The 23,620-nt window shown below is 53.7% G+C and overlaps 1 protein-coding gene across 2 annotated transcripts; it reads left to right on the top strand.

The window, feature by feature from the left end:
• The first annotated feature begins 6,129 nt into the window (after positions 1-6,129).
• GUSB (glucuronidase beta) lies at positions 6,130-22,321 on the top strand. 2 transcript variants are annotated; one of them, XM_062180964.1, is made up of 12 exons: positions 6,130-6,344; positions 7,026-7,211; positions 7,543-7,724; positions 7,855-7,997; positions 8,371-8,558; positions 8,862-9,014; positions 9,246-9,424; positions 9,505-9,651; positions 13,638-13,722; positions 16,710-16,886; positions 17,993-18,128; positions 21,974-22,321. In XM_062180964.1, exons 1-12 carry the CDS (start codon positions 6,147-6,149, stop codon positions 22,141-22,143), a joined length of 1,944 nt encoding a protein of 647 aa, XP_062036948.1. In that variant the 5' UTR covers positions 6,130-6,146; the 3' UTR covers positions 22,144-22,321. The 2 variants fall into 2 exon arrangements, with proteins under 2 accessions (XP_062036948.1, XP_062036949.1); XM_062180965.1 differs by lacking the exons at positions 6,130-6,344; positions 7,543-7,724; positions 7,855-7,997 and having other exon boundaries at positions 7,145-7,211.
• Positions 22,322-23,620: the final 1,299 nt, after the last annotated feature.

Raw genomic sequence — 23,620 nt, 5'->3', positions numbered from 1 at the left:
TGCTTTCCTTAGTGTGCATTGGCAGGCAGCTAGAACCAGAAGCCAGAGCTAGAAATTGAACCCAGGCACTCTGATGGTGATGCAGGCTTCTGAGCCTATTTCTTAACCACTAGGCCAAATACTCACCTCAAGATTTCTTTATTTTTTTAAGTTTTATATATTTATTTGGAAGACAGAATGGCAGAGAAAGAGGGAGTGAGAGTGAGAGAGAGAGAGAGATCTTCCATCCATTGGTTCACTTCTCAAATGGCTGCAACAGCCAGGTCTGGGCGAGGTCAGAGCCAGGAGCTGGTCTCCAACTGGGTTTCCCACGTGGGTAGTAAGGGACCCAAGTACATGGGCCATTTTCTGCTGCCTTCCCAGGCACATTAGCAGGGAGCTGGATCAGAAGCAGAGTAGCAGTGACTCCAGCATCAGAAAGCCCCAGCTTACCCTGATCTCCTTAAACAGTGCCAGCATATCCTGTATTGCTGTTGATTGACTAGAGCCTTGCATTCTCTTTCTGACAGGCAGAGTTAGATGTGAGAGAGAGAGAGAAAGGTCTTCCTTTTGCCGTTAGTTCACCCCCAAATGGTCACCACAGCTGGTGTGCTGCGGCTGGCGTGCTGCGCCAATCCGAAACCAGGAGCCAGGTGCTTCCTCCTGGTCTCCCATGTGGACCCAGGGCCCAAGGACTTGGGCCATCCTCCACTGCACTCTCGGGCCACAGCACAGAGCTGGACTGGAAGAGGAGCAACTGGGACAGAATCTGGCGCCCCAACTGGGACTAGAACCCAGGGTGCTGGCGCCGCAGGTGGAGGATTAGCCTAGTGAGCCACGGCACTGGCCCGCATTCTCCTTCTTCAAGCTTGCCTGGGCATTGAGCAAGCACTTCACAATCCTTATAATTCCAGTACTCATGTTTCATTGTCACTCGTTTCAGTGCTTCCCTGTTACTTGTATTTCATCTCAACTTACAATGGGCAAAAGTCTTAGGAACAGTAATGCCACAGCACCCCAGGAGCTGGCACCCTCTCCTTGCTAGTCCTTGCTGAATGGCAAGGCTTTCGGGCGTCAGAATCCCACCCTGAGGGGTAGCTTTCTACAGCCACTTCAGCTGTGCTCTCTTCAAAGAGGAGCCTAGTTGTCGGTACTCATTGGGAAGTAATCCTAGGAATCAGAAAGAGTAAGAGAGATGCGGTGAGCTGAATGCTGGTGTCCTCCCCCAGTTCCTTTTTGTTGGAACTCAATACCGGGTGTGATTGGATTAAGAGGTGAGGCCTTCAGGAACGGATCACAGGGGCTCTACCCTCATGAATAGGATTAATGCCCGTACAAAAGAGGCTCCCGGGAGCCAGCTTGCCTCTTCCACCTAGGTTGGGCACAGCTAAAAGACGTCATCTGTGAGGAATGAGGAATAGGCTGTCCTCAGACATTGCGTCCACCGGTGCCTTGTTCTTGGTCTTCCCACCCTCCAGAATTACACAGTACAAGACAGTTTTAGAAATACTTCATCATGTATTTGAAAGGCAGAGTGACAGAAAGAAGGAGAGTCAAAGAGAGAGAGAGAGAAAGAGAGAGAGAGAGATCGATCTTCATTTGCTGATTCACTTCCCAAATGACCTCAACAGCCAGGGCTGGGCCAGGCCAAAGCCAGAAGTCAGGGACTTCCTCTGGGTCTCCCACATGGGCAGCATGCCCAAGAACTTGAGCTGCCTTCCCAGGTACATTAGCAGGGAGCTGGATTGGAAGCAGAGCAGCTGGAACTTGCACTCTAATTTGGTTACCTGCAGTGCAAGCAGTGGCTTAATGCACTGTACCACAACACTGGCTCCAGTCAAAGATATTTTTGTCATAGCAGCCTGAATGGACTACAACAACAAGCTGGAAAACCCAACGTCGGGGTACCTGGATTGTACACAATGTTCCCAGAGTGGCCCAGGTCGTTAATATGCATGTATCCCTGCTTCTCAACCCAGAGAAGCAGAGGTTAGCAGTGGGGTGCTCTCAGCAGGGCATGGGTCCATGATCCCAGGAAACTAGGTCATTGCATCTGTGGTAGACATCATTGGAAGGCTGAGACATGGGGCACCATGGTACCTGATATGTCATGTGAACAGTTGCTAGCATATAGCTTTTTTTTTTTTAAGATTTACTTATTATTTGAAAGTCAAAGTTACAGCAAGAGAGAAGGAGACAGAGAGAGGTGAGAGATTTTTCCATCTGCTGGTTCACTCCCCAAATGGCCACAACAACCAGAGCTGGGCCCGGCTGAAGCCAAGATCTTCATACAAGTTTCCTATGTGGATGCAGGACCCAAACACTTGGGCCATCTTCTACTGCTTTCCCAGGAGCATTAGCAGGGAGCTGGGTTGGAAGTGGAGCAGCCAGGACTCAAACCATATGGGATGCTGGAGCTGCAGACAACAGCTTAACCTGCTGTTGGCTCCTGGCACATTGCTTTTAAAAATGTTTTAAAATTATTGTTTATTATTTGAGAGAGATTTCTCATCTACTGATTCACTCCCTCAATTGCCTAAAACAGCTCTGAGCTAGGCCAGGCCAAAGTCAGGAGTCCATCTGGGAGCCAAGAACTCAATCTGAGTTCTTCCACATGGGTGGCAGGGACCCAACTCCTTGAGCTTCCCGGGGTGCATACTTGCAGAAAGCTGGGGACAGGAGCCAGAGCTGAAGCCAAAACTGAAATCTGCCAATGTCTTCACCACTAGGCTAATGACAGGATCTTGCTGGCAGCTTTATCAGGGTCTTAGAGCGGCTCTGGAAGCTTCAGGGTTCTGCTTCAGGGCTAATCTGCTTCTGTTGGGATCTCACATTTGTCTGGGAGAGAACGGATGACCAAAGAACTTTGATTCCCGCCAGCATCCTGCACACAGTGTTTCTCCTCCTTCCCTGGCTCCCAGCCTTGGGCTTCCCAGGGCTCCCCTGGAGTGTCAGAGTCACGTGCATCACCCCCATGGCAGGCCCCAGTGGGTGATATGGAAGGCAGAATCGTTGGGAAATGGGAACTTTATTACAACATCCCTAAGCTTAATGTTTGTGGGTCAGTGGCCTCACTGACATAAATTAGAATGAAGAGGAAGCTGGCTGAATTTAGTGACTGGCAAGCAGGAGGAAATGCCCCCAAGGGCCTGGGTTTAATCCAGACCAGGGAGGAATTAGCCCCTGAAGGACCTTCAGATTTTCCAAACTGTTCACCTGAGACACAGGGAGACATGACATTTGGCCCTCGAGGCCAAATACAGGGATGCCTTCAACAGATGCATTGAGGAAAGAATCATAAAAGGGGGGGGGACTATGAATAGCACCCACAACGGGCGGGACTGGGTAACTTCCCCACTCGTGAGCTTGGTTTCCCTTTTCTATTTCTGCAGACAAGTCTTCAGCATGGGAAGGGTTTGTGCACCTGCATTTGGAAGCAGCCAAGAGGAAGCTGGTCTCCCTCGTGGGTCAGCCTGGGTAGATGGAAAGGACAGATCCCTGGGGCACAGTAGGTGGTGGCAGCAAGAGAGGAAGAGAGAAGGGGGCAGGGGGTAAGGGGTGGAGATGGACCAGAGGAAAAGCCTCCTTGTGGTGGCCCTCCCAGGGACACCCAAGCTGCTGACGGGACAGGCCAGGAGGTGACAACCAGATCCAGACAGACAGGGAAGCAAGGGAGCTTCACCCTGGCAAAGGAGTGAGCTTGGAGGAAATGGAGTTGGAGAACCCAAGAGGGAAGGGGTGTGAGAAGCTGGTGTGTGTGTGTGTGTGTCTGTCTGTCTGTCTGTGTATGCATGCGCGTGGGCTGAGGGGCAGGGCTTAGGAAAGTAGCAACCTGGGAATAGGGAGGGTCACCCTGCAGCTCTGGCCCGGGATGAGGGCACTGCAGGCCATGCTGGGGAAGGGTGAGGGTCTGAGCCAAGGGTCGAGGTCCTCAGTGTATTTGGGGGTATATGCGTGTAGGTGGGCAGGAGAGGGAAAAGAAGCTAAGGCGTGTGAGCTGAGCAGTGAAACATGAGCGGGATGAGAGGGCCAGGAAGGGATAACCAGAGACAAGGAGGAAGGCTTTCCAGGACCAGGGTGCGCAGCATTCCCTGGGACGGAACAGGGATGTTGCAGGGTGTTGTGGTCAGAAATTGGCCAGTGGGGGAGGGGCAGCAGAGAGGCACGGAACATGCTAACGTGTTTGGAATTTTCCTGGGGCCAGCGCTGTGGCATAGCAGGTAAAGCCACTGACTATAGTGCCAGCATCCCATATGGGCCCCAGCCTGAGTTCCATCTGTTCCACTTCTGATTCAGCTCTCTGCTGTGGCCTGGGAAAGCAGTACAAGTACAAGTGCTTGGGCCCCTGCATCTGTGTGGAAGACCTGGAAAAACTCCTGGCTCCTGGATTCGGATTGGCGCAGCTCTGGCCATTGTGGCTATCTGGGGATGGAAGACCTTCCCTTCTCCCCCGCCTCTCTCTAACTCTGCCTTTCAAATAAATAAATAGATAAATCTTTAAAAAAAAAAAAAAGAAATATTCCTCTCCGAGAGGGGGACAGATTTACCTCTTAGTGTCTTTGGGGCATCTCAGGGCTTCTCTTTGGACCAGTTCTCTGCCTCCACTCACTCCTGGGGTAGCCTCACTTATTCTCAGTGCTGAAACCCCCAAATTCACACCTCCAGATTCTGGCGTTTGTGTAAGGCCGCACCATGACAGGAGAAGGAATGAGGCTGAGGGCCTTCACCACATGATATGGTTGTCAGGTTCACAAGTTCAGAAACCAAGTATTACTTGTTCGCCCCCACCCTTAGCTAACAGAAAATCACCGTGTACGAAATATGGAAAGGCTGCCTAGTAAATAAAGGCTCAAGTTAGTAGCTTGTAGGTACAGGCAAACCTTTATTTTTCTTCTCTTTGCTCTATGTTTTTAGAAAAACATTTACTGGTTTGATTCTGATCATAAAAATAACACATTTTTTGTTATAGAAAATTTGGAAAAATTAAAAGAGCAATTTGAAAATCATTGAGAACACCATATATGACACACACGTGTATCTCTCCATTTGTGTGTAGATACACTTTTTAAAAAAGATTTTATTTTATTTATTTGAAAAAGTTACAGAGAGAGGTGGAGACAGAGAGAGATGTCTTCCATCTGCTGGTTCACTCCCCAAATGGCCACAACAGCCAGAGCTTAGCAGGGAGCTGGATTGGAAGTAGAGCAGCCAGGACTTGAACCAGCAGTCATATGGGATATCAGTGCTGCAGGCAACAGCTTAACCCACTATGCCACAGCACCGGCCCCTGGATACATTTTTAACATTAGGATTATATTGTACATATTTCTGCATCCTGTTTTCTCATATTTTCATATTGTAAGCGTTTGGGGAAAAGCCTTTGGACTTTGTCAGTTCCTATATTTATTTTTATTATCTTGGGAAATCTGCTCCCAGTATCAAAGTCTATTTTCAAAGAAGATTGCTTTGGTGAACATTTCAGAGCCAAAAAAAAAAAAAAAAAAAAGTTGGGTAACTGTAAGAGTCATCATATCCAGGTGGGGTCCCCAGGACCATAAGCTGTCTCATCTCTTCCCCTGCATCTTCTTGTGCCCTGGAGGCCAAGAGCAAGCCCAGGACCCTTAGTGGGGCTTGGGGCTACTGGGTCCAGGGTCAAGGCCACGGCCAGAGTCCCTGGCGCCAGGCGAGACAAGGCAAGGCAATGGCTTCGTTTGAGGCTGCCTGGTAGGAGTAAGAGAGTGGAAAGGAGTTTCAAACGGGATGGGGGGGGGGGAGGCACTTGGGCCATTTCAGGGGTTCCTCCTTGGCCTGCGGCCCTGGCCCTGCTGCCCCAGAGAGGCAGATGGATTAGGGATGGAGGGCAGTAGCAGCGGGGGTAGGGCCTGCGAAGCTGGGCGAGGCTGGCGGGGAACTCCGGCCCCCGCGAACCCTGTGTCTTTCGTGCCTGGGGCCCTACGTGGGGCCCGTCCCTATTCGCCGAAGATCCAGCCTCGGGCTTCAGGCTGGCCCTCCCAACGCGTGTGCATTGAACGGGTGCTTCCAGGCCTGGCACTCGCCCTCACCCAAGATGGCGCGGACAGCCTCAGGCGCGACACGTGACGCGCTCCGCCTAGGGCCCCGCCTCCCGCGCCGCTTTAAGCGGGAACCATGCCCTGGATGCCGGAACCATGCCCATGTTCTGGGCCATGCTCGGCCCGCTGCTCTGGGGCTGTGCGCTGGCGCTGCAGGGCGGGATGCTGTACCCCCGCGAGAGCCCGTCGCGGGAGCGCAAGGAGCTGGACGGCCTGTGGAGCTTCCGCGCGGACTTCTCCTCAGGCCGGCACCAGGGCTTCGAGCAGCAGTGGTACCGGCGGCCGCTGCGGGAGGTGCGGCCCGGGGCCGGGGACCTTGCGGTGGGAGCGGGGAGCCCAGCGCCCTCGCCAAGCCTTTGGAGCTGACGGCAGGGAAGGAAGCTGAAGATGGCCGGGCTTGGAGGCGTGGGGCTGAGAGACCCGGAGACGGGGCTGAGCCCGGGCTGCGCTCCTCAGGCAGTGTCCGCAGCGCTGGGGAGCCTGAGCGGGGCCGGGATGGACTTCTCGGGTTGGCCGTGGGTTCCTTGGCATCCAGCCAGCCCCATCGTGCCATGGGTCGCGGTTTGCAGAGAGCTGGGGCTGGGGCAGGCCTGTGCCCAGGGGCGCTTTGCCCCTGTTAGATCCTCTTTTTCTGACATTGCCGCCCCAGCCTTCTCAGAAGAAGGAAGGAGGGCAGGGTCCCCGCGTGTGCCTGGCTCAAACTTTCCCCAGCTGCCTCTGAGTCAGGGGATCTGCCCCTTCCTCCTGCCTCGGGCTGGGTTGTGGTCTCTGGCGCACCCCCTGTCCGTGCAGATCTTGGCCCCAAGGAAGAGCTCCCGCACCAGTGGCCTGGGAATACTCCATCTATTCCCCCTCCTCCCCCTACAAGTCCTGGGTGCATTTCGCTCGTATCAGGCTTGGGCTAGGTAGCTGTGAGGGTCTTGCCTTCTAGATTCCTAGGGGGCGTGGACCTGACCCCAGCCTTTCTTTCCCCAGTCAGGCCCCACCCTGGACATGCCAGTCCCCTCCAGCTTCAACGACGTCAGCCAGGACGGACAGCTGCGAAGTTTTGTTGGCTGGGTGTGGTACGAACGCGAGGTGACCTTGCCCCAGCGATGGACCCAGGACCTGGACAGGAGAGTGGTGCTGAGGATCGGCAGTGCCCATTACTATGCCATTGTGGTCAGTGCAGCCAGCAGCAGGCGATCAAGAGGGGGGGCCAGGTTGTGAGCAAGCCTGGGCTGCCTGAGAATGCCTGGGTCCCAGCTGTCACCTGACAGCCTGTCTCTTGGGGTGAGACAGTGAAGAGGGGACACTCATGCCTCACACTGGGCTGTGTGCCCTGGGTCGAGGGTGGGGTTGCCTAATCTTGGAGTTCCAGTCTTTTCCACCAGGCTGGCCAGACAAGTTGGCAGGTCCCTCGGCCCCCGTGTGCTATAGCTTTAGGGAGGGCCGTGCCGCGAGTAGCAGGGCCCCCTCCTCATGCCCTGGCCCACTGCCCCTGTGTCTGCAGTGGGTGAATGGGGTCCACGTGACAGAGCACGAGGGCGGCCACCTCCCCTTTGAGGCTGACATCAGCAAGCTGGTCCAGAGCGGGCCCCTGGCCTCCTGCCGCATCACCATCGCCGTCAACAACACGCTCACGCCTCACACGCTGCCGCCGGGAGCCATCCTCTACAAGACCGATACCTCCAAGTGAGCCAGTCCTGGTCTTGCTAGGGACCGGGTAGGGGGGCCTTGACAGAGTGGAAGCCTTGGATCTGGGGAGGCCAGGAGGTTGAAGGACCGTGGGCGAGGGCATTGGGCCACTGTCTTCCCACCCTAGGTATCCCAAGGGTTACTTTGTCCAGGACACAAACTTTGACTTCTTCAACTACGCGGGACTGCATCGCTCCGTACTCCTCTACACCACACCCACTGCCTACATCGATGACATCACCATCACCACTGATGTGGCCCAAGACACTGGTGAGGGCTCCTGACAGGCTCTGCCCTCGGTAGCTGTGCTCTCTGGAAAGCTCCCCCAGGAAGAAGGCCCTCCCCAGCATCTCTCCACCCTCACAGGTTCCCCTCCACCGAAGCAGCCAGAACCCAGGCTGTCCAAGCAGGCCAGGGTTTCCCAAGTCACCCACGTGGTTGCTGTCATTTTGTGCAGGAACATGGGTCAGTGAGGCTTGGGGTCTTGCCTGGAATCACAAAGCTCATAAAGGAATAGCCTCGCTGCACATGGAGTTCAGGAACTAAATGGTTGTTGGCCAAGGGGGCTCCTCGGAGCGGTGGCTGCAGGGTGCTCCCATCTGTGGAGCCTGCCCTTGGTCCTGACCTCTCTTGTTTCCTGCAGGGCTGGTGAATTACCGGATTTTTGTCCAGGGCACTGAGCACTTCCAGCTGGAAGTGAGTCTCTTGGATGAAGAAGGCAAAGTTGTGGCCCAGGGAACGAGTGGCTGGGGCCAGCTGCAGGTGCCCAGCGCCAACCTCTGGTGGCCGTACCTGATGCATGAGCGCCCCGCATATCTGTACTCACTGGAGGTAATGCCTGCCCCCATCTGGCAGCCCTCACTTGTGCAGGGGCCCAGGACAGGTGGGCAGGCAGGCCGGGGTCCCCTGAGCTTTCTGATCTTTTTTCAGCCCTCAGTGGGGAGGCCCAGCTTTGCAGAGCAGGCCCCAGGGGAGGGCGGGGGTAGGTCCCTCCTTGTGAAGAGTAGAGCCCTGTCATTTCTCCTTCACTGCGCGCAGGCCTGGAGTATGCCGCTATGGTGCACCTGCTGCTAGACGGGCCGGGTGCGCTCAGGCCTGTGGGGGCAATCGCACCTGCTGCTTTGGCTCTCGTAGGTGAGGCTCATTGCACAGACAGCGGCCGGGCCTGTGTCGGACTTCTACACGCTCCCTGTTGGCATTCGCACCGTGGCTGTCACAGAGAGCCGGTTCCTCATCAATGGGAAACCTTTCTATTTCCATGGGGTCAACAAGCACGAGGATTCAGACGTGAGTTGGGGGGCCCTGCAGAGCCTGTTTCTGGCCACGCTTATCTCCTTTCCCCTCCCTCCCCAGTGCCTTGAAGCTCCGGGCGGTTAAGCAAGAAGCTGGAAACCCCAGTGTCACAATGAGGGGCTGACCGAGCACTAGTGGGCGGTTGTCTGGGGGCCCAGCTCTGGAAGGAAGTGCACCTTCAGCAAGGACAGAGGGTGGGGTCACTTTGCTCTGCTGTCTTCCTAGATCCGAGGGAAGGGCTTTGACTGGCCGCTACTGGTGAAAGACTTCCACCTGCTCCGATGGCTCGGTGCCAACTCCTTCCGCACCAGCCACTACCCCTACGCGGAGGAGGTGATGCAGCTGTGTGACCGCTACGGGATCGTGGTCATCGATGAGTGTCCCGGTGTGGGCATCGTGCTGCCGTAAGTGTCCGTGCTGCCTGGCTGCCCTGCTGCCTAGCCCTGCGGGCCATGACGCCGCTCCATTTTCTTCCCGGCCACAGCCAGAACTTTGGCAACGTGTCCCTGCAGCACCACCTACAGGTGATGGAGGAGCTGGTGCGCCGGGACAAGAATCACCCGGCCGTGGTGATGTGGTCGGTGGCCAACGAGCCCAGGTCCTCCCTGAAGCCTGCTGGCTACTACTTCAAGTGAGTGCCCCCAGAGTTCCGCTGGGCTGGGAGGTGGGGTGGAGACAAGACCTCAGTCTTGGTTGGTGGCTTGGTGCCATCCAGATCGGAGGGTAGGTACATCCAAACCCAGCCAGCTCAGGACCAAATGTCTACACACCCCACTGGGCTATTCAACACAGGGAGACCCTGAAAGGGTCTGAGAGGAAATCTGGAGTTATCCTATTTGTATATACAACTTCACAGTGAAAAAAAAAGCAAACAGCTGGTGACATGGTCTAACTGGGAAGCAAGGAGAGTCTTTTGCAGTTAGATGATGAGAGAGAGAGACAGAGAGAAAGGTCTTCCTTTTTCCGTTGGTTCACCCCCCAAATGGCTGCTATGGCCGGCGCACTGTGCTGATCCGGAGCCAGGAGCCAGGTGCTTCTCCTCGTCTCCCATGCGGGTGCAGGGCCCAAGGACTTGGGCCATCCTCCACTGCACTCCCGAGCCACAGCAGAGAGCTGGCCTGGAAGAGGAGCAACTGGGACAGAATCCAGTGCCCCGACCGGGACTAGAACCCGGTGTGCCGGTGCTGCAGGCGAAGGATTAGCCTAGTGAGCCTCGGCGCTGGCCACAAGGAGAGTCTTTATAAAAAGGCAGCGGAGGGGTCAGACACGCGTGCCCTGCAAGCACAGCTACACAGTAGCAGATGTACCCAGCAGAACCCACGGACCTGTCCCTCAGTCTCATGGGCAGTCTAATGTGTGTGAAGACTGTGCAGAAAACCACCGTGGGGTACCCCGGGCCCGTCTGTTCAGCTGAGCTCGTCTCGGGACGTGAAATGGTTGCTTACTGACACGCAGTGTCTGCCAAGACCAGGCCGTCTACGGGAGGTAGATGGTTCCATCTGCTAAATGCCAGTGGCCTACCCCTGTGCTGCCCAGGTCACTTGCACTGGACAGAAACACCACTTGGGGGGTGTCACAGTCACCGAGGGAGGCTGTCCCCGCCGGGGGGGGGGTGTTCCTTCTTTCTGTTACAGTCATGCAGTGGTCACAGCCTTGACAGATGAATTATTTCACTGGTAGCAGTGAAACATTCCTCGAGGCACACTCGTGGATTTTTTTTTTTAAAGATTTATTTATTTGAAAGAGGTACAGAGAGAGAGAGAGAGAGAAATCTTCCACCTGCTGGGTCACTCCCTAAATGGCCACAGTGGCCGGAGCTGATCTGATCTGAAGCAAGGAACCAGGAGCTGCTTCTTGGGCCATCCTCTGCTGCTTTCCAAGGCCGTAGCAGAGAGCTGGATCTGAAGAGAAGCAGCCAGGACTCAAAGCAGCACCCATATGGGATGCTAGCACTGCAGGCCGGCGCTTTAGCCCACTGCGCCACAGCGCTGGCCCCTCGTGGAATGTTTCGAGCTGAGCCACGGCTGGAAGGGTGGAGGGCTCTGAGAGGCCCCGGCCTGGTGACGGCCGCCTCTGAACACCCACAGCCCCACCAGGCTCCTGGGTCGTGGTGCGAGCAGGTTGAGTCAGGGCCTCACAGACAGAACCCTTTTTTTTTTTTTCCTGTTTTTAAAAAGATTTATTTATTTAGGCCGGCGCCGTGGCTCAACAGGCTAATCCTCCGCCTTGCGGCGCCGGCACACCGGGTTCTAGTCCCGGTCGGGGCACTGATCCTGTCCCGGTTGCCCCTCTTCCAGGCCAGCTCTCTGCTGTGGCCAGGGAGTGCAGTGGAGGATGGCCCAAGTGTTTGGGCTCTGCACCCCATGGGAGACCAGGATAAGCACCTGGCTCCTGCCATCGGAACAGCGCGGTGCGCCGGCTGCAGCGCGCTACCGCGGCGGCCATTAGAGGGTGAACCAACGGCAAAGGAAGACCTTTCTCTCTGTCTCTCTCTCTCTCTCACTGTCCACTCTGCCTGTCAAAAAAAAAAAAAAAAGAAAAAAAAAGATTTATTTATTTATTTGAAAGGCAGAGTAATAGAGGGAGAGGAGAGGAGAGAGAGAGAGATCTTCTATCTGCTGGTTCATTCCCCAAAAAGCTGCAATAGGCAGGTCTATTCCAGACCAAAACCAGGAGTCTGGAGCTCCATGCGGGTCTCCCATATGGGTGGCAGGGGCCCAAGCACTTGGGCCATCGTCTGCTGCCTTCCCAGTGCATCGGCAGGGAGCTGGGCAGAGAGAGCTTCTTTCAGGGGTCAGCGTGGTGGCACAGCGGGTAAGGTGCCAGGTGTGACACTGACATCCCATGTCGCAGCACAGGTCCAAGTCCCAGCTGCCCCCACGTTCTATCCAGCTCCCTGATAATGCATCCAGGAAGGCAGGGGAGGATGGCCCAAGTGCTTGGGTCACCACCACCCACATGGGAGACCCAGATGGAGTTCTGAGCTCCTGGCTTCGGCCTGGCCCAGCCCAGGATGTTGCAGCCATCTTGGGGTAATGAATCAGCAGAAGAAAATCTCCCTCCTCTCTCACTGCCTCTCAAATAAATAAAAATAAAAATATATTTTTTTTATTTATTGAAAGGCAGAATGAGAGAAAGAGAGAGCAAGTGAGCTTCCATCCACTGATTCACTCCCCAAAATGGCTGCAGAGGCTGGAGCTGAGCTGATCCGAAGCCAAGAGCCTGGAGCTTGGAGCTTCTTCCAGGTCTTCCACATGGGTGCAGGATCCGAACACTTGGGCCATCTTCCACTGCTTTCCGAGGCCATTAGCAGGGAGCTGGATTGGAAGTGGACCAGCTGGGACTTGAACTGGCATCCATGTGGGATGCTGGCACTGTAGGCAGCAGCTTTACCCACTATGCCACAGTGCTGGTCCCAGCCCCAAAATAGTATTTTTTTAAATTTAATTTTTTAAAACATTTATTTATTTGAAAGTCAGAGTTACACAGAGAGGAGAGGCAGAGAGAGAGAGGTCTTCCATCGCTGGTTCACTCCCCAGTTGGCCGCAACGGCCGGAGGAGCCCCCAGACCAAGCCCTGACCGCAGACAGGTCCTCTGCTGGGGGCCTCCTGTCAGCTGCACTCAGTGTAAATGCCATTTCCTCAGAGGGAGAGCCTGGCCCTGCCCCTCTCTCACGTGCGTTAGGTCCCCGGTGACTGTCTCGGCACGCGCTCTGCTTCCTCTTCCTAATTCTGCTCCCACGGTCACTTCAGTGCAGCTGGTAGCTGTGCGTGTGTCTCTGCCCCTTCTGTTCCATGCAGCTGTGGAAGCCACCACCCAGCACCCCGCACACGGCACCCTGCCCACCTCCTGGCACGAAATCCCGGATGATTTGCTACGTTAACCCCAGTCCTAGCCTGACCCCACCCTTCCTGTTTTCAAAAGCGCCTGGCTAACCCTTGTGGGAGCAGCCTCTCTGCAGAGCAGGAGTAAGGGAGAGGGAAGAAAACAGGGGCTCCGGGTAACTGGATATGACTTCAGAACATGGCCTCCCACCCCCGCTCTCCGAGAGAGCTTCAGAAGTCCAGGGAAAACTGGAGTCAAAATATGTTTCTTTCTTTCTTTTTTTTTTTTTAAAGATTTATTTATTTATTTAAAAGTCAGAGTTACACAGAGAGAGGAGAGGCAGAGAGAGAGAGAGGTCTTCCATCCGCTGCTTCACTCACCAATTGACCCCAACGGCTGGAGCTGTGCCCATCCAAAGCCAGGAGCCTGGAACTTCCTCCAGGTCTTCCCATGCAGGTGCAGGGGCCCAAGGACTTGGGCCATCTTATACTGCTTTCCCAGGCCATAGCAGAGAGCTGGATCGGAAGTGGAGCAGGTGGGACTCAAACTGGCGCCCATATGGGATGCCGGCACTGCAGGCGGCGGCTATACCCACTACGCCACAGCACCGACCCCCGGACTTATCTTTTGATTCCATTTTCTGCAGACTTTTCGAAGCACCTCTGTAGTGGTAGGGAGGGAGGAAAAGTGCAGCTGTGGCGGGTTTGGGCCAGGGAGCACGGGAGGGAGAGGGTGAGAAAGTGGGCTCCGCGGACTGATGGAGCCTGTGTCTTCTGCCCCGCCATGGACAGGACCGTGATTGCCCACACCAAAGCCTTGGACCCCTCCCGGCCCGTGACCTTTGTGACCAACTCCAACTATTCGACAGACTTGGGGGTGAGCCGGGCCGGGAGGGAGGGGTCCTCTCCTCCTTTGCCTGCCTCCTTTTAGTCCTGTCCTGATGCTTGCTAACCTGAACTTCTGGAAGAGCCGTGGGCGGCCAGTGCAGCTGTGTTCATGGATGGTCTTCAGGTGAACGCTAACTGCTCACCTGTTGACCTCCCAGGCAGTGTGGCTTCTTGGAGGCAGCGTCTAGAGGGGGGAAGCACTTTGTTCTCAGTGTGGACTCAGTATTTTTGACACCTGAATTTAATGTTATACACCTGAGTTTAAAATGTCAAAGCTTTCAGTTCCCTTGGCCCAGGGTTTCCCAAACCTGGCCAATCGGCAGAATCACTGAGTGAAGTTTTTTGTTGCTTTTTTTTTTTTTTTTTAAAGATGTACTTTATTTATTTGAAAGGTAGAGTGACAGAGAGAGGGAGGTCGTACTGTGGCATAGTGGGTGAAGCCGCCATGTACAGTGCCAGCATCCCACATGGGCTCCACTTTTTTTTTTTTTTTTGACAGGCAGAGTGGACAGTGAGAGAGAGACAGAGAGAAAGGTCTTCCTTTGCCGTTGGTTCACCCTCCAATGGCTGCCGTGGCCAGCGCAATGCGACCGACGCACCGCGCTGATCCGATGGCAGGAGCCAGGTGCTTCTCCTGGTCTCCCTTGGGGTGCAGGGCCCAAGCACTTGGGCCATCCTCCACTGCACTCCCTGGCCCCAGCAGAGAGCTGGCCTGGAAGAGGGGCAACCGGGACAGGATCGGTGCCCCGACCGGGACTAGAACCCTGTGTGCCGGCTCCACAAGGTGGAGGATTAGCCTAGTGAGCAGCGGTGCCGGCCAGCTCCACTTCTAATCCAGATCTCTACTATAGCCTGGGAACGCAGTAGAAGATGGCCCAAGTGCTTGGACCCCTGCACCCATGTGGAAGACCCAGAAGAAGCTCTTGGCTCCTGGCTTCAGATTGGCTCAGCTCTGGCCATCGCGGCTATTTGGGGAGTGAACCATTGGATGGAAGACCTCTCTCTCTCTCTCTCTCTCTCTCTCTGCATCTGCCAGATCAGAGTGGAGCAGCTGGATCTCAAACCAATGCCCATATGGATCCTGGGTTGCAGGCAGAGGCTTAACCCACTATACCACAATGCTGGCCCCAGATTCTGATTTTTTTTAAGTCCATAATTTGAACCCGAGTTTTATTTTGTTTTGGTTTTAGGATTTATTTATTTGAAAGGCAGAGTTACGGAAAGGGGGAGGGAGGAGAGAGAGGAAGAGAGATCTTCCGTCCACTGGTTCACTTCCCAAATGGCTACAACGGCCAGGCCGAAGCTAGGAGCATGGAACTTTATCCAAGTCTCCCCTGTGGGTAGCAGGGGCCCAAGCACTTGGGCCATCCTCCACCACTTTCCCAGCTGCATTAGTAGGGAGCTGGATTGCCAGCGGAGAAGATGGGATTCAAATCATTGCTCATATGGGATGCCAGTGTCACAAGTGGCACTGTACCACACCCCCAAACCTGGGGTTTAAAAGCCCAAACCTGGGCTTTTAAAAAGCTCTGTAGTGATCTCAGTGGCCAAGCACTTGGGAACCACTGTCAGACTGAGTGTGGAAGGGGTAAGTTCTACAGCTGGCTGTGGCCTCTGCCTGGGCTGCACCCCATGTGGCTGCACTTGCATCCCAGCACTTACGAGTCTGGCTACAGCAGCCCCTTGGACACTGTGGAGTTGCCCTGTAGCTCTAAGACACAGAAGCAAGAAAGTGTTCCTTCACTGTCAAAAAAAGTGGATGAGAAATCAGTGTGCACACACATTGTGAAGCCATCTTTTTTTTTTTTTTTTTTAAGATTTATTTACTTATTTGAAAGGCAGAGTTACAGAGAAGCAGAGGCAGAGAAAGAGAGAGAGGTCTTCCATCAGCTGGTTCACTCCCCAGTTGGCCACAACAGCTGGAGTTGTGCTGATCCGAAGCCAGTGCAAGGGCCCAAGTGCTCAGGTCATCTTCTGCTGCTTTCCCAGGCCATAGTAGAGAGCTGGATGAAAAGTAGAGCAGCTGGACTCGAACTGGCACCCATATCGGATGCTGGCACTGCCAAGGGTGGCTTTACCCACTACGCCACAGCGCCGGCCCCTTGAAGCCATCATTTTAGCACGGATAGGGAAAGCTATGTCAGCCAGATGTTCCCTCCTCCCAAGACATACAAAGGCTGCCATGAACTCTAGCATTGCACAGAGAGCTTCCTCTTGCTAGTTCACTCCCCAAATGGCTACAACAGCCAGGGCTATTCCAGGCCAAAGCTAGGTGCCAGAAACCCATCTGGGTCTCACATGGGTGGCAGGGACCCAAGTCCCTGAGCCATCATCTGTTGCTGCAGGGTGTATACTAGCACAGAGCTGGGTTGGCGACAGTGGAGTGGGAATTGGCATCCAGGCACTCTGATAGTATCCAGTGTCCCCCGTGGCATCGAAACAGCTGCACCAAATGCCCTCCCCGAGTTCCAGTCTTTCCTGGGGACAGGAAGGCTCTGCTGGACACCCTGTGCCTGGCCCTGGGAGAGGCTGCCAGACTCACTGACAGTCTGTGATCCCTGAGCTGTGCTGCCACCCACACCTGCCCCCAGCTTTCTCCTTTCTCCTGCCTGCATCTTCCCACCACCAAAGTGGGCAAAGGCACTGTGGATATACCATGTCAATCCAGGGGCAGACTCTGGACACTCGCATTTTTTACGAGACAGGTGTACACAGCCAAACAGGTGACGTTAGATTCCAGCTGGGGCACCCTGAAGGCTTTGCGGAGTCCTCTCCAGCAGGGTCAGGCATGTCAGCCCAGCACTGTAGACCTGCTGCTGCCTGAGGTCCCTTCCTGACTACTTCCTACGCATGGGGCGGGGTGATCCCCAGGATCTGACTCTCACCCTCCGCTTCGCCTTCCTACCTTCTCTGTCAGGGTCCTGACGCTGTTTGCATCCCCTGGTTAGTGAACGTGCCTCGGCACTCTCGTCCTAGGCTCCGTACGTGGACGTGATCTGCGTGAACAGCTACTACTCTTGGTATCACGACTACGGGCACCTGGAGTTGATTCAGCTGCAGCTGGAGACCCAGTTTGAGAACTGGTACAGGGCCCACCAGAAGCCCATCATCCAGAGCGAGTACGGAGCAGAGACGATCGCAGGGTTTCACCAGGTAGGTTGTGCACTGCATTCTGCCTGGTGCGCCACCCACTCCTCATTTCCTCAGGTGGCACTTGATGGTTTCCCTTCAGCTCCTTGGGGCCCCTGCCCCCTCTGCAGCCCCTGCTGCCCTACAGCCACACACCTGCCTCGCTGGCTGCGTCCTCATCGGCAGCCACCACCAGCAGATCCAGACCTCGGAGACCTGTCTGTAGCTCTCCCCGGTCCATGGGACCAAACCTTCATTCCCGATCAGGGCAGTCATGTCCTTTGCTACCTGCCGTGTCCTGGGTTTCATCTCTTTCTCTCCTTTCACTCCCGGCCCGTGAACGGCCCCACTGCATGGGGACGAGCAGGTCACGAAGCAGGGGTTTGCTCCTGCTGCTCTTGCTTGGGCTGCTGTCTCTGCCTGTGACGACCGTGTTAGCACCAGTCACCAACAGATGCCACGACTCGGCTCAGCTGTCCCCTCTTGGGGAGGTTTATCCCACCTGTTCCAGGAAGAGTACCTACCTGTCTGTCAGAATTTCTTGCTCTTGACCTTGGCCAGGTTGTGGGCTCTAGGGGAGAGAAGGAATCCTACTGATTATTGCTTCCTGAGCACTCAGCAGTGTGACACTCAGCAGGTGCTAAATAACATTGGGGGACTGAGTGAAATCTTGGGAGCAATGTTTAGTCACCAGCTTTGTTCTTTTTTTTTTTTTTTTAGAACTTTTTTAGATTTATTTTATTTATTTGAAATACAGTTACAGAGAGAGGTAGAGACAGACAGACACACACACACACACACAGAGAGAGAGAGAGAGAGAGAGAGAGAGAGTGAGGTCTTCCATCCACTGGTTCACTCCTCAAATGGCCACAATGGCCAGAGCTGAACCAGGAGCCAGGAGCTTCCTCCAAGTCTTCCCATGCAGGTGCAGGGCCCAAGGACTTGGGCCATCCTCCGCTGCTTTCCCAGGCCATAGCAGAGAGCTGGATTGGAAGTGAAGCAGCCGGTTCTCGAACAGGCGCCCTTATGGGATGCTGGCACTGCAGGCGGCAGTTTTTCCTGCTAAGCCACAGTACCAGCCCCACGTCTGCCAATTCTAACTCATAAATTCTCTTTGCCTCGAATCCCAGGACCCTCCTCTGATGTTCAGCGAGGAGTACCAGAAAAGCATGCTGGAGCAGTACCACTTGGTTCTGGACCAGAAACGCAAAGAATACGTGGTGGGGGAGCTCATTTGGAATTTTGCAGATTTTATGACCAACCAGAGTAAGTGGCAATGGGCTTGGGGGCAGGTACGGGTTCTAATTTTTCCAGGTGGGCTTTTCGGTCCCAGGTATTTGGTTGTGAGAATACTGGAAACCAAGAAGGGGAAAGCTGGTTTCGTGAATGCAGGCTGCACAGAGAACTCCTAGAAGTAAACCAAACTGTTCGCCAGCAGCAAAGAAATCACACACCTGCTGTACAAGGCATTCATGGCCAGACAGCAAACAGGACAGTCCACTGTGCTGGGGCAGACGTGGCCGACTTGCCGTTGTGTATTTCACAACACCATGAAGCAGAACTCGCCCTCGGACTGGGTTTACTTTGGGATACTTATTATCCCAGAGTAGGGTGTGGAGCCTGAGGAATGTCAGGTTGGTCAGCCTGTTGCATATTATTCACTGAGAAGAAGCAGGCTCAGGGCTGGCACTGTGGCATAGTGGGTGGGGGTACCACCTGCTGTGCCAGCATCCCAGATGGGCCCCGGTTCGAGTCCCAGCTGCTCCACTTCCAGTCCAGCTCTTTGCAAATGGTCATGCAGCAGCAGGTGGACCAAGTGCTTGGGCCCCTACCACCCACACGGGAGACCCAGAAGAAGCTCCTGGCTCCTGGCTTTGGCCTGGTACAGTGCTGGCCATTGTCGCCATCTGGGGAGTGAACCAGAGGAGGGAAGATCCTTGTCTCTCTGTCTCTCCCTCTCTCTATCTGTAATTCTTTCAAAATAAATAAATCAATCTTTAAAAAAAAAAAAAAAAGGCAGCAGGCTCACCAGATAAGTCAGTTTCAAAGCATGTCTGGGTGCAGGGGTGTTTAAGTCTTCCAAGAGAGTACTTCCGGGAGAGATGAGGGCGACTTCAGCTAAGTTCTGAGTATTTCAGGCTTCTTCCCACACATCATGATTTCTAGTTTCCTGGCTTACCATCAATGTAGGAGGGCATTTTTAGGTGAGTGGAGAAGACTATGGTTATGGGAACGATGGTCCATGTTTTGGGGAAGATGGGCCTCTGAAAGGCTAAGGCTTAACCAAAAACTAGAATAGAAAGGGGGTAAATTAACCTTGAACACGATGAGATGAGATGAGGTCAAGAGAAAAAAAGAATGAGGACCCGAACCTCTACTCTGCTTAACAAATGAGAATGGCACCTGGGAATACCTGGATTTTTGTGGAGTAAGAAATTAGCTGAGTGACCTGAGCTTTGCGTAAGTAAGTAAAGTGAGAATAATGCCTATCACCTTGTAGGTTGTTTCTGTTTTTAACTTTCATTTATTTGAAAGGTAGAGAGTTAGAAAGATAATGAAGCAGAGAGAGATCACCCATCTGTTGGTTTGCTCTCCAAATGCCTGCAACAGCCAGGACTGGGACAGGTTAAAGCCGGGAGCTGGGGAACTCCTCCATGTGGATGGCAGCTACCTGAGCCATCATCTGCTGTCTCCCAGGATGTGCTTTAGCGGGAAGCCGGATAAGAACCAAGCATCCAGGGGCCAGCATTGTGGTGTAAAGCCCCCACCCGCAGTGCTGGCATCCCATATGGGCGCTGGTTCGAGTCCCAGCTGCTCCATTTCCAATCCAGCTCCCTACTAACAGGCTGGGAAAGCAGTAGAAGGTGGCTCAAGTGTTTGGGCCCTTGCCACCCTCCTGGGAGACCTGGAAGAAGCTCCTGGCTCCTAGCTTTGACCTGGCCCACCCCAGGCCATTGTGGCCATTTTTGGGGAGTGAACCAGCAGATGGGAGACCTCTTCTTTCTCTCTGTAACTGACTTTTAAATAAATAAATAAATCTTAAAAAAAAAAAAAATCGGGCACTCCAGTATGGAATGTGTTCATCCTAAAATAGAATCCCAACTGCTGTGGCGAATGTCTTCCCCAAAAAAGGTTGATGTCCGGATTTCATTTGGCCTTGTGCTTGACAGTGCCTGGTATTTGCCTGTTGTAGAAGAAATTAGTCTTGAACTTTTTTTAAAAGAAGATTTAATGGGGCCGGCGCTGTGGCATAGCGGGTAAAGCCACCGCCTGCAGTGCCAGCATCCCATATGAGTGCCAGTTCAAGTCCTGGCTGCTCCACTTCTGATTCAGCTCTCTGGTATGGCCTGGAAAAGCAGTGGAGGATGGCCCAAGTCCTTGGGCTCCTGCACCCATGGGGGAGACCTGGAGGAGGCTCTGGCTCCTGGCTTCGGATTGGCGCAGCTCCGGTCATTGCAGCCAACTGGGGAGTGAACCAAAAGGATGGAAGACCTCTCTGTGTCTCTGCCTCTCCTCTCTCTGTGTAACTCTTTCAAATAACAAATAAATCTTTTAAAAAAATTTATTTGAAAGGCAGAGTGACACAGAGAAACACAGAGATTAAAAGGAGGAGAAAGAGAGAAATCTTCCGTCTGGTGATTTACTCCCCAGATGGCCATCAACAGCATTTCTGAGCCAGGCTGATGCCAGGAGCCAGGAACTCCATTCAGGTCTCCCACATGGGTGGCAGAGGCCCAGGTACTTTGGCCATCTTCTGATGCCTTCCCAAATGCATTTGCAGGGAGCTGGATTGGAAGAGGAGCACTCGTGCCGATTTGGGTCGCCAGTATTGCAAGTGGTGGCTTAACCCACTGCCACAACACCGGCCCCTGTCCTGAGCTTCTGGGCAGGAAGATTCTTTTCCATTTAGCTATGGTCTCTCTGTGGGTAGTGGTGGAGGGAAGGCAAGCTGAAGGTGCGGCCCTTACGAGCTGCTGCCATCTTTATTCCCTTCCCAACTCCAGCTCTGGGAAACTGACCCCCAGCGGGAGTATCCAGGCCGGAAGTTGGCCTGGGAGGACCCTGAAACCTACATCACCCATAGGCCAGGGTTCTCGCACCTGCTCTTCAGGAAGGCACAGCCTTTTCTGGGATAACTCTGTCCCAGTTCCCCCTTCACCCCAGATTCCAAGCACCTGGGTACTCACAGTGTTAAACCTTATTTTGTAAATAAAAGATCATTGTTTTTTTTTGTGTGTGTGTGGGGGGGGGGGGCAGCATTTGGTGCTGCACAGCTGGGATGCCCACATCCCATGGAGTGCCTGCGTTCCAGTCCTGGCTGCACCCCAATTCCAGCTTCCTGCTCATGTGCACCTTGGGAGGCCGCAGGCCATGGCTCAAGTACTTGGTTCATTGCCACCCATGTGGGAGACCCAGATTGAGTTCTGGGCTCCTCCTGGCTTTGGCCTGGCCCAGCCCCAGCCATTATGGGTGTTTGGAGAGTGAGCCAGCAGGTGAGAGTGCCGTCTCTCAAATGAAAAAACCACAGAGATAAATGATTTTGAATTTCTTTCCTTAATGGGCTGGAAATTCACACAGCAGGGCACTGAGGTGTTTTGGGGGAGCAGTGACATTTAACGCTTTAAACTCCAGATTGTTACTTTAGGTCTAGCAATGTCCTTTTTTTTTTTTTTTTTAAGATTTATTTATTTATTATTTGAAAGGCAGAGTTACAGAGAGAAGGAGAGGCAGAGACAGAGGGGTCTTCCATCCGCTGGTTCACTCCTCAACTGGTGACAACAGTCGAAGCTGTGCTGATATGAAGCCAGGAGCCAGGAGCTTCTTCCAAGGACACGGGCCATCTTCTACTGCTTTCCCGGGCCATAGCAGAGAGCTGAATGGGAAGTGGAGCAGCTGGGACTTGAACCAGCACCCATATGGCATGCTGGCACTGCAGGTGGCGGCTTTACCTGCTATGCCACAGCAGCGACCCTAGCAATGGCCATTTCTATTGAGTACCCAACTGGGCTCCAGTTTGCCTCCAGTTTGGTCTCCAGTTCTGGGGGCAGAAGTCATCTGAAATGCTTTGTTTGCTTTTATTGTTATTTTTAAAATTTTTATTATTTTTTTAGCCCCGCAGAGACCACTTGGGAATAAAAAGGGGATCTTCACTCGTCAGAGACAGCCAAAAAGTGCGGCTTTTCTCCTGCGAGACCGCTACTGGAGGCTTGCCAACGAAACCAGGTACCACCGGTCCACGCTGAGGTCGCAGTGCCAGGGCAACAGCCCATTTACCTTTTAAAGCCAGAACTACCTCTGCGGGGCTGCCTCTCAGCGGCCACCTCCACAGAACAAGTGCCTCCCGGGACTGTTCAGGGGCCCGCCAGAAGGCTTCCGGCACTCTGCTGGAAGAGCACCTCCGAGGGAAAAATAAAAGCTTTTCTAGTATGAGAATAAAGAGTTCAGTGCCAAGTGATTGCTCTGTGCTGCCGACAGGCATCTCCGATCGAGGTCAGGCCGTCTTCACAGCCTAACGCGTTTCAGCCCTCGTCCAACCGCTGCCTCACCCGCGCCATCTCCACGGCGCCTGCAACTAGGCCAGCCCTGACCCAGTGAGAGCGCCAAAGGCTTTCACAGCCACGGGTGAGCCCTGCACATGGGCTGATGTCCCACGTGGCCTAAGTGATTTATAGAACTGCCCTGGCGGTGCAGTAATTAGCCAGGTCTGTGTGCCAGTTTCCTGTTAAGCTGCTCAATACACATACTGAGGCTTTCGTGCTGATGAGTGTCAGAGGTAACCAGCCCTCCTAGGATGCCGCTGCTCCCACAGCCAGAGTCTAGTCCCGACAGGTAGCCAGCCCACCAGCTGTCGCACTGACCGTGACAAGGCCTCTTTAACCAGGCTGGGCCCACTGGTGACCACCCCATGCTTTGGTACCTCAGGAGATCCTCCGGGCCCTCTCCCAGAGCACAGCCCCCCCTAAGGAGTCTTTTCTCCCACTCTCCCCAGGCTCCATACAAGCAAGTAAGGTGCGTAATTCCTAATGTTTGCATATTCCATGATCCTGTTTTAAAGCTCCATGCTGTGGGCAAGTACTCTTTTGGAGAGCAGTCAAATGGAGGACAACCAGCCAATAACAGTTGTTGATACAGAACACGATTCGCTTCAACTTTGCTTGATTCTCATGTCTCAGTGTGCAACCCTTTATGGCTGCCCCTTCCAAGGGACAGGAAGTTCCACGGATGGAAAATTTGGCTTAATCTTAGGCATCTCCAGATCTGTTTTTAAAAAATGAGTGTAGTCAGTTGAGCTAGCTATGTTAGGGAGTAGGTTAAGCAGTTAGGATGCCACTTGGGACATCCGTATCCCACATCAGAGTGGCTGTTCAAGCCTTGACTCTACTTTGAATCCAGCTTCCTGCTGACGTGCACCCTAGGAGGCAACAGGTGGTGGCTCAACTGCTTACATCCTTGTCACCTACACAGGAGACCTAGATTGGGTTCTGAGCTTCCGGCTTCAGGCTGGCCAGGCCTAGGCTATAAACCAGCAGATGGAAGATCTATTTATTTTTGTATCTCTTTGCCTCTCAAGTAAAGTGAAAAATTAATAATGTTTTTAAAAAGGCAAATAGTACATTAGGAATTCTAGGGGTTTCCTATTTCTCATCACCCCTGAACTCAAGTTCTTCATGTTCCAGTATAATGTCAATGAATAATGTCTCTCATTGACAAACATTAAAAAAACATTAAGCAGACACTCCTGAATGTTCTACAGATAG

This window comes from Lepus europaeus, chromosome 21, assembly GCF_033115175.1.
Source record: "Lepus europaeus isolate LE1 chromosome 21, mLepTim1.pri, whole genome shotgun sequence".
In the NCBI taxonomy this organism is placed as follows: Eukaryota; Metazoa; Chordata; class Mammalia; order Lagomorpha; family Leporidae; genus Lepus; species Lepus europaeus.
Note: the sequence above shows the minus strand (reverse complement) of the source record. Positions and strands in the feature narration are given on the sequence as shown.